We start from the raw sequence: 16,475 nt of genomic DNA, 5'->3' as shown, positions 1-16,475 counted from the left end.
GGTATGTAATGCCTACTGGGTCACTGTTGTCTACATGCTTGTTCACTTTCTCAAAGAATTCCAAAAGATTGGTGAGGTGGGACTTCCCTTTGCAGAAGCCCTGCTGATTTTCCCTCTGCAGGCTTTGTTCCTTTATGTGCCTAATAATTCTATCTTTGATTACAGTTTCTACTAATTTGCCTGGGACAGATGTTAGGCCAACTGGACTGTAGTTTCCTGGTTCCCCTCTGGATCCCTTTTTAAAAATTGGTGTAACATATGCTACTTTCCAGTCTTCTGGTACAGAAACTGAATTTAGTGATAAATTACATTAACGGGTTAGTAGATCAACTGTCTCACATTTGAGTTCCCTAAGAATTCTTGCGTGTATATCATCAGGACCTGGAGAGTTATCAGTTTTTAATTTCCTCAACAGGTCTAGAATGTCATCTCTTGTCACCTCAATTTGACTCAGTTCTTCAGACTCTCTTCCTGATAATAGTGGCTGTGGCATGGGTACATACTCACTGTGGAAGATGAGAAGTTCTTGCTCACTCCAGAACCACTGATATCGAGACGGGTGTTGAAAGACCTGAGTCAGATTGAGGTGACGATGGAGGAGATCCTATGACTGATAGACAACTTAAAAACTGATAAATCACCAGGCCTGGATGGCATACATCCGAGAGTTCTGAAAGAACTCAAATGTAGACAACTTAAAAACTGATAAATCACCAGGCCTGGATGGCATACATCCGAGAGTTCTGAAAGAACTCAAATGTGAACTTGTGGATCTCCTGACAAAAATATGTGATCTTTCATTAAAATCTGCCTTTATTCCTGAGGACTGGAAGGTAGCTAATGTCACTCCCATCTTTTAAAGGGGTTCTAGAAGAGATCCGGGAAATTACAGGCCAGTAAGTCTGACGTCAATACCGGGTAAGTTGGTGGAAACTGTTATTAAGGAAAAAATTAGTAGGCACATTGATGAACAAAACCTATTGAGGCAGACTCAGCATGGGTTCTGTAAGGGAAGATCTTGTCTCACTAACCTGTTAGTGTTTTCTTGAGGGAGTGAACAAACATGTGGAAAAGGGGAACCCAATAGATGTTGTTTACCTTGACTTCCAGAAAGCTTCTGATAAAGCTCTTCATCAAAGGCTACTAAGTAAGCCCAATAGTCATGGGATAAAAGGACAAGTCCTCTTGTGGATCAAAAACTGGCTAATTAATAGGAAACACAGAGTGAGTATAAATGGGAAATTTTCTCAATGGAGGGTGGTAAGCAGTGGGGTACCACAGGGATCAGTACTTGGTCTGATGCTTTTTAACTTGTTTAATAATGATTTGGAGTTGGGAGTAAGAAGTGAAGTGGCTAAATTTGCGGATATCACTAAATTGTTCAGAGTGGTGAAAACCAGGGAGAATTGTGAGGCACTCTAAAGGGACCTGTCAAGGACAGGCGAGTGGGTGTCAACATGGCAAATAGGGTTCAATGTGGCCAAGTGCAAAGTGATGCACATTGGAGCCAGAAATCCTAACTATAAATACAGATTGATGGGGTCCGAACTAGCAGAGACTAACCAAGAGAGAGATCTTGGAGTCATAGTAGATAACTCAATAAAAATGTCTAGACAGTGTGTGACTGCAATAAAAAAGGCCAGCGCTGTGCTGGGGATTATTAGGAAGGGAACTGTAAACAAATCAGCCAGTATCATAATGCCCCTGTATAAATCGATGGTGCGACCTCATTTGGAGTACTGTGTACAGTTCTGGTCACCACACCTCAAAAAGGGTATTATAGCATTGGAAAAAGTGCAGAAAAGGGCAACTAGAATGATAAAAGGGTTTGAATACTTTCCGTATGAAGAAAGGTACTTTTCTCCCTTTCTCACAATACAAGAACTCGTGGGCACTCATTGAAATTGCTGAGCAGTCGAGTTAGAACAGATAAAAGGAAGTACTTCTTCACCCAAAGAGTGATTAACACATGGAATTCACTGCCACAGGAGGTGGCGGTGGCTACAAGCATGGACAGCTTCAAGAGGGAATTAGATAAGCATATGGAACAGAAGTCCATCAGTGGCTATTAGCCACAAGGTATGGATAGGAACTCTCAGGCTGGGGCAAGGGATGCACTGTATTCTTGGTGCTTGGGGAAGGGGCAACAGTGAGAGGGCTTCTAGAGTCCTAGCCCCACTGCTGGACCTCCTGATGGCACCTGGTATTTTTGGCCACTGTGTGACAGAGTGTTGGACTAGATGGGCCATTGGCCTGATCCAACATTGGCTTCTCTTATGTTCTTTTGTACTCCCCACTTTCCACAGTGATGACAAAAGCAAAACATTCATTGAGCTTCTCTGCCATCGACCCATTTTCCCTTAGCATTCCCTTTATTCCTTGGGCATCCAAAGGCCCAACTGCTTCTCTAGTTAGTTTCCTACTCCAGATATATATAAAGAAATGAAGAAATATTTTAAAAAATGAAGACTAGCCAGGAAAACCTAGTTTAATACTACATATTAAGAAAAGCAAGTGATGAAAGCAGTTGATTGGAGACCTCAACAGTCAGCATAACCAATTGCCAATGGCTTGGCAATATCACATCTCATACTTGAAATCATTTTAATCCTAGCCATGCACCTAGCTGGGTCTTCCCTCTGTCTATATCAGTTTTAGCCCTTGATACCAAATAATGTGGCACCTGAGGACTGCTTTAAATTACTCCATTATAAACTACATTACTATAATATTTAAAATAAGATTTTCTCATCTAGCTCAACATTTATTAGTATAAAACATACAACTTAGGACACATGTTACACACCAATACATGTGCAAAAAAGTCTACAGACAGTTTCAGGACAGTTTGAAGTTAAGAAGCCAAAGCATGAGACAGTTACCTTTCTCCACTATAAACAATCTGATCCAAAACTGCTTTTTATATAGGAAAAGCAGTGACTGGGCTGTTGTTACATGCCTTTACCAACCACTTCCCATATGTAGTGTAAAACTCCACAAACTATGTCAATTGCAACTCTTTGTTTACTTCCAGTAAAATCACACTGCTGTCTACATTTGCTTCTATTATATCTTGTTGAACCTTTCAAAAAATTAAAGACATCTTTCTATCTAGCTGTCTCAGTGCTTGCCCACTTCCTTCTCCACAACTTGTTTCCTGCTTTGCCACATGTCACTACCACTACTACAGTATTCTTTAAATTGTAATAAATTCATGACGAATCATACAGGAATTTATTGCAATTATCATACATCATTTTCTTACTTAGCATGAGGTGGTCATGTGAAAAAGAACTAAAGGCGATAACATCTACACTAAATGAAATTATAGAAACCTAAACTACAGAAATGTGTTACCTGAAACTTCTAGCAAGGAAGTAAAGATGCCCACACAGCTGTCCCCTGGGGCAAGATGCTTTATTCCACTAAAGAAGGCTCTAATAAGCACTGTAAGCTTAAAAAAAATGCATCCTATAAAGCACAGAAAAAACTACTGCAGGCCTTAACTTCTGTACAAATGGCATTAAACCATTCTAGCCTCTTAAGTGATGAAAATACCTTAACGGTATACATAATTTATTATACAACCTGTGAAAATTTATTATATAACCTGTTGCCAAGAAGACAGTCTTAGAACAAACAGTTCTATGCACAATGCCTATAGCAAAGTCGAAACCAATCAGATTTTGATACATCCTGCTTTTCAAGAATACAAATAGAAATAGCGAACACAAAGCCCTTTGCCTTTCACAGAAGAAACAAGTGGTTTAGGGAAGAAGTAAAAATTAAAAAGGAGAAACCTTACTCTAATGGCCCCAAACCCCAGTGGCAAAAAATGGAAATGAGGCTTTTACCATCCATCAGCTGCCACTGAAACAATGTTATTGTAAACTGCACAGCCAATCAGATCTCCAGAGGATAATCAAAAGCCCTGCTTGGCAGGAGCCCCAGGCTATTTTCTCAAAACACTTGGCAGGCACCACATTGGAGACCCCTGCTGTACATATTGTCCTACTATGTAATTTCTGCATAATTCAACATGTCATGTTTAAACTTATGCTTTGTTTCAGCTTTGTCCACATATTTCTGGAATCCTAATCCTATTACATTGCTTATTGGCTGTCCCATCCTGTTGACTGTATCAACTTTCACTGCGTAATCCAACTTCGGTCTCCGTGAGAAAGGCGGACTATAAACAACATAAATAAAATTAAAAGTAATTCATGCTACAGCAAATCTGTTGTACTTCAGAGTTCTGTATGACTTTTTTTTCCCCCTGTAGAGGAATTTTCTATAGAGCAAAGCTCACAGTCAAAGAGAAGGACTACAAAAAAATGCAGGGCCTACACAAAATATATTTTGTCCATTATTCCCGCACACAAATTATATACACAAGCTTTATTTGGTCCTAGAACAAAAACAACGCAGACTGTGAGTACAAACACCAGCAACACTTGCACGTGCTATACATAAAATGTGGATCATAGAACGTAACTGGATATGGCCTTTGTCTACATTCAGGTGGAACTCATCAGCTGAAGCCACCAGAGCTATCGGTCCTGTAACCTGGCCTGAAACCAGATTGAAACGTGTCCAGAGCCAATGAGTTATCCAGAAGACATGGAGTTAGTCTGCTACTGTTCTTTCAATCACTTTGTCCAGAAAGAGCAGGTTAGAGTTTGGGCAATAATTGATCACATCATTTTTGTATAGGGATGGTTTTTTAAAGTAGTGAGTGGATAATCACCTCTTTGTGCCCTGAGTTTGTGACTGATTAATATGGTCCTTGCATGATTTTAGGAGACAGGATGGGCAAGGGTCCAGTGCATAAGTTGTGGTCTTCACAGATCCCAGGATCTTGTCAATATCCATTATGGTCAAAATGGTCCATTACGCATTTCTTCTGACTAGCCTGTATTACAGCTGGCATTCAGATCAGGACTTATTTGTTTTATTTATCAGGAGAAAAAACTTTGCAAAGGTATCATAGCTAATTGCCTGTTCCTGTATCATAGTTAATTGCCTGTTCCAGTAAAAGTCCAGTTTTGGGAGTCAGCAGATGTCAAGATACATTAAACAATTGGGATAGTTGTGAACAATGGTTGCTTACAAACTAGTTCACCTAATACAAAACATGTAAGATGTCACTCCAAACTTTTTTTAATATGTATTTGTGAAAGTAGCATACCAGTGATCTGAACTTTGGTATATGGTCCAGGATGGCTCAATCCCATCAGATCGCAGCAGCTAAGCAGGCCCTGGTTGGTACTTGGATGGGAGACCACCAATGAAGTCCAGGGCTGCTACACAGACGCAGGCAATGGTAAACTACCTCTGAACACCTCTTGCCTCGAAAGTCCTACAGGGTCACCATAAATCAGCTGTGACTTGACATCACTTTACATCATCTTACCTTTCCCAATTGGCCCATTATTCAGATTTCTGCCATAATCTCTTTCTCCTTACCTCCTCCTGTTAAGAAACAAAGTACCATTGCATCTGCATACTGGAGACAGGAAGGGATTTCACCGTTTCCACCTCAGACATTCTGTTCTGGGGAGCTTTCTTTCACAGCAGAAGGAAGAAGAGGCTATGGCAGTAGCAGTGAGGAGTAAATGAACAATGGGAAATAAAATGCCCCAGAGCTGAGAGTATGAGATGGAAGTGCATTCCCTTCTCAAGCTAGTCACCATCCACATCAGGCAACCAGCAGCAGATCATTTAGTTCCCAAACAGAAGGAAGAAGCAGCAGGAGGAAGCAATGGAATGGCCAATCTATGGAGAAGAGGATATTCAAGCTTTCAGTTCACTGGTATGCTGCAGCAACATATCCTGATGTGTTGAATGTGTTCGGGGCATGCATGCTATTTACAGAAGATTTAATAATCACAGAATCATAGAGTTGGATGTGGCCATAGAGACCATCTAGTCCAATCCCCTGCCCAATGCAGGACCAACCTAAAGCATCTCTGACAAATATTGGTCCAGCATCTTCTTGAAAGCTGTCAGTGAAGGGGAGCTAACCACCTTTCTAAGCAGCTGATTCCACCTTTGAACCACTCTGACTATGAAAAAGTTTTTCCTAATATCCAGCCGATACCTTTCTGCATGTAATTTAAAAACGTTTCTTCGGGTCCTACCCTCTGCTGCCAACTGGAACGGCTCCTTGCCCTCCTCCAAATGACAGCCTTTCTAATATTTAAAGAGAGCAATCATGTCCCCCCCTCAATTTCCTCTTCTCCAAACTACTGTAAACATTCCCAAGGCCCTTAGCCTAGGGCTCCGTCTCCAGACCCCTGGTCATCCTCATCGCTCTCTTCTGCACTCTCTCAATTTTGTCCACATACTTTTTGAAGTGCGGGCTCCAAAACTGCACACAGTACTCAAGGTGCAGCCTGACAAGGCAGTATACAGAGGAACTATGACCTCCTGCGATTTTGACACCACGGCCCTTTTAATACAACCCAAGACTGAATTTGCCTTTAATAATATCTACAGAAGATTTAATAATAAATCTAAGATTATGGAAAAGAATGAGATGAGTTACAAGGCAATAAAAAGTCTCCTTTGCCATCCCTCAAACTTGAAAAAAGGTAAAATAAATTTACAAAATAAGAACCTCATTCCCCAAATTACATGCCTCCAGGATCTCTCAGGTTAGTAAACAGAATACAATGAAATAAATAAAATAATCAGGATTTTAAATATAGCAGATACTTGTCTTTGAAGTCTTTGAACACGGTACTTTAGAAACTGTAAAACAGGAAATGTACATGATCTCATACCTGCTGTACAATTGTTGTTAATTCAAGACAGAGCTGTATGATATTATTTCTTGTAACAGAATAATCTGTCACAGCAGCAAAAGGTGATCTGCAATAAAGGAAAAAACTATATTAAACTGAAACTGCCTTTTTATTATAGCACTAAGTTTACACAAACAGCTTTAACAGCCTACAAGAGAAACAAATATGCCATGGATATATAAAATACACTGTACTGCAGGCAACTGCAATATTGACTCCAATGGTAGTTTCTGCTGAAATGTGAATCTTCTTGCTCAGGATGCAGGAACCTTTTGTATTAGCACTTCTGTATTCTACCCAGAGATAAGAAAAGTATACATCAGTTAATTCCATGTTTCCTTGAGAGAGATTCCCTATTTTGTACCAGTTTTGTTTTTCCGAAGACAGTAATTCTGCGGAGTTTTAACTTACCACAAAATAAATGTGCATAAAAGGAGAAGTGAGACAAGAGTCCCTCTTGAATCAATGCTAGAATTATAAACTCACTCATATGCACGGGATCAGGAAACAAGAATTAATTCCAGTGAAAAAATTTTATTTGAAAAATTGTTACAATCAGTTTACTAGCACACCCAACTCCTAAAACTAGAACAGGCTATTGCAATTAAGTACAGCGCACATCAAGCACAGAACAGTCTTCAGAAATATGTTGTGAAGAAGGCAGAGCTTGAGAAAGGGATATTACATGTACAGAATAATGTTTCTTTTTCCACCTGCAAAATCATGGAAGGCATCTACATGGGCCCCCTTGCCCAGATAGCCTGGAGGTTTGGGCTTGGGTGTCATCAATATGCAGATGACACCCAGCTCTATCTGATGCTAGGCAGCCGGTCGAACTCTGACCCAGATGACCTTCAGCGGGCATTGCAAGCCGTGGCTGGTTGGCTCAGACTGAGTCAGTTGAAACTAAACCCGGCAAAGACGGAGGTCCTGGGCTTAGGTAGGGTCAGTTCGGGGTTAGGACTCCCTCTCCTGACCTTCGATGGGGCACCTCTGGTGCCAATGTCGAGGGTTAGAAGCTTGGGTGTGCTCCTGGATTCCTCCTTAACGATGGAGCCACTGCCAAGTTGGCCTTTTATAATCTTCGGCTGGCTCGGCAGTTGGTTCCCTTCCTCAACCGCGATGACCTGGCCACAGTGATCCACACGACCGTCACCTCGAGCTTGGACTACTGTAACGCTCTCTACATGGGGCTGCCTTTGTCACAAATACGGAAGCTGCAGCTAGTGCAGAATGCGGCAGCCAGGCTGCTGACGGGCCTGTCTAGGTGGGACCATATCCAGCCTGTGCTGAAGGCACTGCACTGGCTGCCAACAGTGTACCGAATCCACTTCAAAGTGCTGGTTCTTACCTTTAAAGCCCTAGATGTCCAGGGTCCGGCATACCTAAGGGACCGCCTTTCCCCATATGTTTCCCCAAGGGCACTACGGTCAGGGGCCCTCCATTTTTGGTTACCCTGGGCCCCAGGGACGTCAAATTCACGGCAACCGGGGCCAGGGCCTTTTCAGTGGTGGCTCCTACCTGGTGGAGCAAGCTCCCGAGGAGATCTAGGTACTGTGGGACCTTGCACAGTTCTGCAGGGCCTGCAAGACGGAGCTCTTCCACCAGGCCTTTGAGTAGGAGCCGCCGCTGCCACTATACCACCAGCGCACCGCCACCACAAAGGTGTGGATACCATCAGGGTGCTAGACGGCCCTGGGATGAAGACTGGATAGCAGCGTTGTTTTGGAACTTACATCATTGTTCTGGGTCTGTCTTGCCAGAACCCATCTTGAAATCATGGACATTTGGAGCACCAGCACTTTACTGTATTATCTTGTTTTTAACTGTTTTAAGCATGGCCTTGAACCCTAATTGTTAGCCGCCCTGAGCCTGAGGGGAGGGAGGGATATAAATTGAATAATTAATTAATAAATAAATAAATAAATGCATCATTCTACCAAATGGGTATTTGATACCAGCCAAAGCAGTTTGGGCACCCTGTTAGGGTGGCTAAACTGGAGCTTCCAGTATGGCGCAGTGAGCGAGCGGGCACTCTTTGGGACTCCCGAATCGCCCATTCCCATTTTTGCTCTTTTGGTGCTTTTCCGGTACACCGGGGGCATCGCCCAACCTCCTGGAGGGAGGTGGGGTAGCAGGGGGCTTCACTTGGCCACCTCCCGCACATGGCAAGTGTGGGGGTGAGCTGTTTTTTGCCTCAAAGCAGGAGCGACCGAGGGAAGGAAACATGGTTCCCATGTTTTTCATTAGCTGCGACCAGCCGTTTTAAAGACCGTTTCGTTCATGGTTTTTCTTTTTCTTTTTTTGTTTCGTCTTGCAAAAAAGGAAACTTGTGAGTACACAACTGCTCTCTTTATAATCTGTGATGACCCTCATTAAATGACCCACACAAGACTATCTCAAACTTTTGAAATGTATAAGCGGCCATGGAAAAGAATGGAGTAAATGATAGGAAAATGGCATTAAATGTGAAAAAGGAAGAAGGCTCAGTAGGAGAAACTTAGAAATTAGTGAACTCGGATATATAACCTTGGATCAATTCAAAGAAATTCTATTTAATGAGGTGTGGCAGGCAGCTGAGGATGCCTGCAAAAACTTTATCAAAAACCTTCTAAAGAAAGACCCAGAATTGGAAAGCAAACAGAAACCGGAGCAGGAAGAGAAGGAGGAGCCCCCGCAATGTCAGCGTTCTGTGATTTCAGAGAAGGAACAAGGCGACTGCCAAGACAAAAAAGTACAAGACAGAAAAGAAACGCTCCCAGAGGAAAAGTCATGTAAAGTACTTTACAAAACGAACCAAGACAGTAGGATTTACAGAAGGAAATGCCCGAAAGCAACTTAATGTAGATACGAAGAAATGGATTAAAAAGAAAACGAGGCAATTTCCAAACAAAAAGACTAATGACTGCAAAACACATGTGACAGAACTGATTAAACAGGAAAAACAAAACGGAGCAGAAATACATAAGTATAAAGAGGAGAGGCATCAAGAAATGATCATAAAGAAGAGGGCACTTCAGGAAACAGGATTGCCAGCTGTATTATGTGGTAGCATAATTCTCTTTCTTTTTTATATACCGAATGAAATGTGGGTGGTGTTAAAAGATGAAAATGAATGTACTTGACTAAGGCATTTTGATTTAATTTGGAATGATAATAAGAATATTAGATAGATATCCTATGTCCAGTTTAATTATAAGTACTCATGTGTGATTTTTAAAATCTTGTTTCTGCTGTTGCTTAAAGGGATTATTTTTTGTTAGTATAATACAAAGAAACTAAGTACTGTAAGAAGGATTGGGACAGTCTATTAATAACTTTTTACTGTCAGAAAAGAAAATGAGGTAAAAGTTAATTTATATCTGACTTTAGATCATCTTTAATTTTGAGTATTTGATTTTTGGGCTAATTATATGCTTGGATGCTCCCCAGTAAATGGTTATACACACCTGAGTTATTTTTTAAAAAAAATTCATTTCTAATGTTGTTCACAGGGGTTATTTCTGTTATTATAAAGCAAAGAAATGAAATAGGACTAAAGATTTCAGTAGTAACTTGCTGTTAGAATATAATATATATAAAAAAACACGGTTAAGATTGGAAAATAAGGTCATGGACCCGTTTGGGTCCGGTTAAACATATGGAAAACTTTTGCTGAGAAGACTGTTGGAAAACTCAGCTGCGGTTGGTATCCGTTGAATTAATTAAAAGAAGAAAATGTGATAGGTAATTATTGTAGAACGTAACTCTGACAACCTCTATTTTTTGGGTTGAAACATAGGTGGATGAATTATGAGAAATATATGTTGATTTACAGTGAAAAAGATAAATGAGATATGAAGAAATATTTTAAGTAAATTTAGTTTGTTGCAATGATGTTGTAAAATGTAATCCTTGGTTGGGTATTTGTTTGTTTGTTTGTTTTGTTTTGTCTTTAAAAAATCAATAAAGAAATTATTATTTTTTTTAAAAGGGTGGCTAAACTGCACCACTCAACCACAAGAAGCTGATGCCCTTCCTCCTTGCCCCCACCCTCTGCCAGGCCACAGGAAGAGTGCTCCCTCTCTCCTCCCCAACCCCAGACTGCGGGGAGGCAAGAAGCTGCTACCCACTCTTCTCATCCTCCAGGGGATGGCCAACACAGCACTCAACCTCCCTGCCCCCCCACGGAGCTCAAAGAAGCAAGAAGCTACTGTCCATTCTCCTCATTCCTGTGAGCAGCCAGCCAGGTTGGCTAGCACCTAGGGCGGAATAGTAGATGGGCAACCTTCATATAGATACATATCGTATGACTACATGAGACAGACACAAGGAACAGATACAGGACAACTACAGGTTCTTCATGTGACCAGAGCAACATGTTTCAGCCGTGTGGAGGAGCTGCCACACTGATAGTCATTGTTTTATCTGTGATTAGGGATGGGCACAAACTGCATGATGAATCAAAATTTGAGCCAAATTTTGGCCGGACTGGGACTCAGGAGTAGGGGTGTGCATTCAGCTTTGCCGTATTGAAAAAATATCCAAAAAATACTGATAAGGTATTTTGGGGGTATTTGTTAAGCCAAATCAGATTCTCTAATCTGATTTAGCTGTCTGATAACGTCCTCCTGAATAAAAACTGGTCTTGTTCAGCTTTTATTCAGTGGAGTAGAGGTAGGGATTAGGGAAGCCGTCGGTTTCAGTGAAACTGATCAGCTCTGCCTTCCCTTCCTTCCCTTGGCTTGTCCCGGTGCCCTGCACCACAGGGAGCCCAGGCAACCTGACCCTTGGACGGAAGGCAGTTCAAACTGCCATCCCTTGGTTTGGCTGGGCACCACGTGACCGCGGGGAAACAGGGCAAGCCAATCCTTGGGGGGAAGGCAGTTTAAACTACCTTCCCTGGGCTTGCCCTGGTGCCCGGCAGCTGCAGGACGCCTGGGGAAGGTGATCTGGGGAGGCAGGCAAGATGGGGAAGGGGTGGCATTTAAGCATGCCTCCTCCCCATCCTATCTTTCCTTCCTCAGCCCCCTATCTGCTTGTACTGGTCAATTTCACTCCGCAGATAATCAGCGGGGAGTGAAACTGACCAGAAGTTGAGCCTGGGGAAGGAAAGGCTTCAGTGCAATTATACTCTATGGGGACTTTCGCCATAGGGTGTAATGGCGCCGAATATAGTACCGACTTTTCCCAAACCCCAGTATCTTACTGATATTGGGATTTGGGAATATCAGTATATGCCAATATTTTAGGGGCTTCATTTACCCGAACCTGAAAAATACCGATATATATATATATATATTGTGCACACCCCTACTCAGGACACAATGTCCGGCACCCATGTGGTCTCTAGATATATCTCCGAGCTTTGGGACGTGGATCAGGTGTCTTGGAAAAACGAAACCAACCCAGATTAAACCTGGTGCGGAACTGCTAGACAACAGTGGAGGTGGTGTTTCCTAGCCTTGGAAGCACCCTTCAAAGCTTGACGGGCACTGCTGCCTGCCCATAAAAGAGCTCCCATTTGTTGCAATGGAATTCAGATGCTATATAAATCCAAGAAAAGCGTACATGTCCTTTGTTGGGTGTCGGTCAGAGTTGGAGATGCATAGGGAGAGCAGGGTTGAATGAAGAGTTTTGCCTTGTGTGGGTGGGATTGTACTCAGTCAGGGGCCAGAGGGCTTTGCTTTGCCCTGGGTTCCTTGGCCATTTGTTTTTTGTTTGCTTGCTTGCTGTGGAAGGGAAGGGAATCCGGATTGTTCTCTCTTTTTGACATGGGTTGCTATTTGATCTTTCCATTTCATTTCACATCACCACTTTGGGTTGAAGTTAAGCCTTGAAAGATTGCTCCTTCTTTGGGGTTTTTCTTTTTGGGAAGCTTTTATTGGGGGGGGTTCTCTGCCATTTTGCCCCCCAACACACTCAGGGCTACTTTTCCTTTTGGGGTCATCTCTGCTTGTCTGCCTGGTTTCCTACACAAACTTTGCCTTGGGGGAATTGTTCCAGTTACAGGGACCTGGGGTGACTTTACTCCCCCAGCTCTCCACGCCAATTCACACACACACTTCTGATTTCTGCCTGTCTGCCTGCCTGCTTTCCTACACACACCCTGCCTTGGGGGAATTATTCCAGTCTTGGGGACCGGGTGGGGTGACTTTACTGCCCACCCAGCTCTCCACACTGATTCAAACCCCCACCACCACTTTCTCCTTTTGGGGTGATTTCTGCTTGCCTGCCTGTTTTTCTACATACACCCTGCCTTGGGGAAATAGTTCTAGTCTTGGTGACCTGGAGTGACTTTACTGCCCATCCAGCTCTCCACACCAATTCAAACCACCACCTCCACTGAGCTGCTTCTCCTTTTGGGTTGATCTCTGCCTGTCCGCCTGCTTTCCCACACGCACAGCCTGCCTTGAGGGAATCGTTGCAGTCTTGGGGACTGGCTGGGATGACTTTACTGTACCAGCTCTCCACACTGATTCAGCCCCCCTCCATGAGCTGATTCTCCTTTGGGGGCGATCTCTGCCTAATATTCTACACACGTCTGCCTGATTTTCTACCCACACCCTGCCTCGGGGGAAGTGTCCCAGTCTTGGGGACCTGAAGTGACTTTACTGCTCCAGCTCTCCATGCTGATTCAAACACAGACACCCCTACTGAGCTGCTTCGCCTTTGGGGAAAATTTCTGCCTGTCCACCTGCTTTCCCATACACACCCTATCTTGGGGGAACAGTTCCAGTCTTGGGGACCACCTGGTGTGACTTTACCGCCACCAGCTCTCCATGCCCATTCAACCCTCCCACTTGCTTGCTGAGCTCTTTTTCCTTTTGGGGTGATTTCTGCCTCCCCTCCACCCGGTTTCCTACACCCACCCTGCCTTGGGGAAATCATTCCAGTCTTGGGGACAGGCTGGGGAGACAAGCACTCCTGATCCTGTGCTTCTCATTTCCCCAGGAAGCACTTTCCTGGGGGTACCTTGTTCAGGGGGGGGTGTAACTTAGGAACCCCAAGTCCAATCCACACATCAATTGGAAAGCATGTAGGGGGGCATCCAGGTGATGTTCACTGTGAGTTTTATGCCTCTAACTCACACAGGGTCTATTCTATACACCCCAGAATCCATGCTTGATGTCTCCTCCAAAAACACTTTCCTGGGTCACCTTATCTGAAGGGTTGTAACTGAGACCCCCCCCCCCAGTCCAATAGGAGGACATGTAGGGGGCATCCCAGAGAGGTCTGCTGTGAGTTTGATGCCTCTAGCTTGCACAGAGTCCATTCTATAAACTCCAGAACCCACACCTGACATCTCCCCAAAAGCACTTTCCCGGAGCACTTTCTTTAGGGGCCTGTAACTTGGACCCTTTAAACCCACTCTTCACCAAACATGGTGGGCAGGTAAAGGAGAGTCAGCTGGAGAGGTGCTGTGATTTTGGAATCTCTAGGACCCCAGGGGCATCCTGCAGCATCCCAAACTTCCTGAACTGGTTCAGTAGAGTGGTCTTGTTCAGTGTTTGGGATGAGCCCCAAACCTGAACTCAAACTGGTTCATGCTAATTCCTATTTGTGATAGCTATTTTATACATACAAATCCTCACATTTACAGTCATAGTATGGTCATATGTACACAAACATGTTTGCTATATCAGCATGATCAGTATCTAATCTATCTCAGGCACCCAGCTACCTTTGAACACTGACCAGATATGTAGAGTCATCACAGCCAAGTCTATGGTAGATGTTAGGCACTGCCTGTAACAAAAGTTCTGAGAGTTACTCAGAAGGGCCATATCTGCTACTGAAATATTACAAAATTTCTCTTTCTACAGAACTCAAAAGCAATTAAAAGTCCCGTAGAGCATCTCTGTGTCAAATTTCATGCAGATAAACATCTGGTTTTAGAGCTATACATATTCATTTTTTTATATGAGCACAGTAGCAATAACACAGGGTATGACAGAACCATAACATACAGTGTAACACACTGAATTCAATAGGATTAAAATGCATAACTATGCTTAGGAATGGATAGATTCCAACTACAACTATTTTTGTTCAGAAATTTTATCCCTGGATTTTCTATTCTACTAATGACATTTCTGGCCCATTTCAACTCTGTACTACCACCTGGCCTTAACACTGCAAGTAAATTCAGTCCTCATAGCTGTCTCCATTTTAAAACATTCCAGTTGTTTGTCATCTTGTCAGTCAGTCAGTTAGTTAGTCACTGTACTGTCAAGAATTTCCAATCCAGGGGATCCTTGGTATGGTGGGCAGGGCTCAAAATTACACAACCAACCTGGAGTGTGAGCTCTCACAAACCAGGGGGATAGCCTGCCATCAGCCCGTTTAACTATCCCTACAATCAGAAGCCAGTGAATAGACTCCTGATGTTTCTGAGATCTATACAAATGCTAGAAGTGTCCGAGGTAAAATCGGGGGTTGGACTGCTTGGTGTTGGAAGGAAAAATAGACATTGTGGGTATTTCAGAAACTTGGTGGGATGAGGAAAATCAGTGGGATACGGTGATTCCCGGTTATATATTATATCGGAAGGGTAGGGGGGAGGGGTTGGAGGTGGGGTGGCTCTGTATGTCAGAGAGGGTATAAAGTCCCAAAAGACTGAGAGGCTAAGAGAATTGGATTCGCTTCTGGAAATTCTATGGATTGAAGTAGGGGGTCCAAAAGGAAACTTGACACTGGGAGTTTGTTATCGCCCACCAGATCAAAAGATAGAGGAGGATTATAAAATGATGAATGAATTAGATAGCAGCTAGACAAAAACACTGTGTCATAATAGGTGATTTTAACTACCCACACATTGATTGGGTCAATATGTGTTCTAGTCAAGAAAAAGAGATTGAGTTTCTAGACACTCTAAATGACTGTGTCATGGAGCAGATGGTCGCGGAACCTACCAGGGGAGAGGCGATCCTTGATTTGGTCCTAAGTAACACTCAAGACCTAGTGAGAGATGTAAAAGTGATTGCACCACTTGGCAACAGTGATCATAATGTTGTTGAGTTCAACATTTGTATAAATAGGGAATTGGCCAAAAAGACTCACACAACCACTTTTAACTTTAAAAGGGGTAACTTCTCTGATATGAGGGGGCATGTGGGGAGAAAACTGAAAGAAAAAGTAGAAAGGGTCAAAACCATTGGGGAAGCTTGGAAACTATTTAAAACTACGATCCTAGAAGCTCAAAATATATATATATTCCGCAGGTTAGGAAAGGCACAAACAAGTATAGGAAAAAGCCTGCATGGTTAACAAATAAAGTAATGGAAGCTGTAAAAGGTAAAAAGGATTCCTTTAAGCAGTGGAAAGGTACTCACAGTGAGGCTGATAAAACGGAACACAGGCAATGGCAAATAAAATGCAAGTCTGTGCTCAGGCAGGCAAAAATGGAATATGAGGTGCATATAGAAAAAAACATAAAGACCAGCAATAAAACTTTCTTCAAATACATTAGATGCAGGAAACCAGCCAGGGAGGCAGTGGGGCCCTTGGATGACCAAGGGGTGAAAGGAGTACTGAAGGATGATAGGGAAATGGCTGAGAAGCGAAATGCATTTTTTGCCTCTGTCTTCACTGTGGAAGATGAGAAGTGCTTGCCCACTCCAGAACCGCTGATTTCAGGAGGGGTGTTGAAAGACCTGAGTCAGATTGAGGTGACGAGAGAGGAGGTCC

General features: G+C 43.0%; 1 protein-coding gene across 1 annotated transcript in view; it reads right to left on the bottom strand.

Moving 5' to 3' along the window:
• Window positions 1–16,475, bottom strand: part of CNKSR2 (connector enhancer of kinase suppressor of Ras 2) — a gene marked incomplete at its 5' end in the record, with an annotated part of 227,995 nt that overhangs the window by 187,641 nt on the left and 23,879 nt on the right. Inside the window, one exon of the mRNA XM_015429085.1 lies at window positions 6,786–6,873. Coding sequence (XP_015284571.1) covers window positions 6,786–6,873 — 88 coding nt within the window. The remainder of the gene's footprint in view (window positions 1–6,785; window positions 6,874–16,475) is intronic.

The sequence above is a fragment of the Gekko japonicus genome, unplaced genomic scaffold, assembly GCF_001447785.1.
Source record: "Gekko japonicus isolate JY-2015 unplaced genomic scaffold, Gekko_japonicus_V1.1 scaffold1825, whole genome shotgun sequence".
NCBI classification, from domain to species: domain Eukaryota; kingdom Metazoa; phylum Chordata; class Lepidosauria; order Squamata; family Gekkonidae; genus Gekko; species Gekko japonicus.
This window is presented reverse-complemented; position numbering and strand designations above follow the sequence as displayed.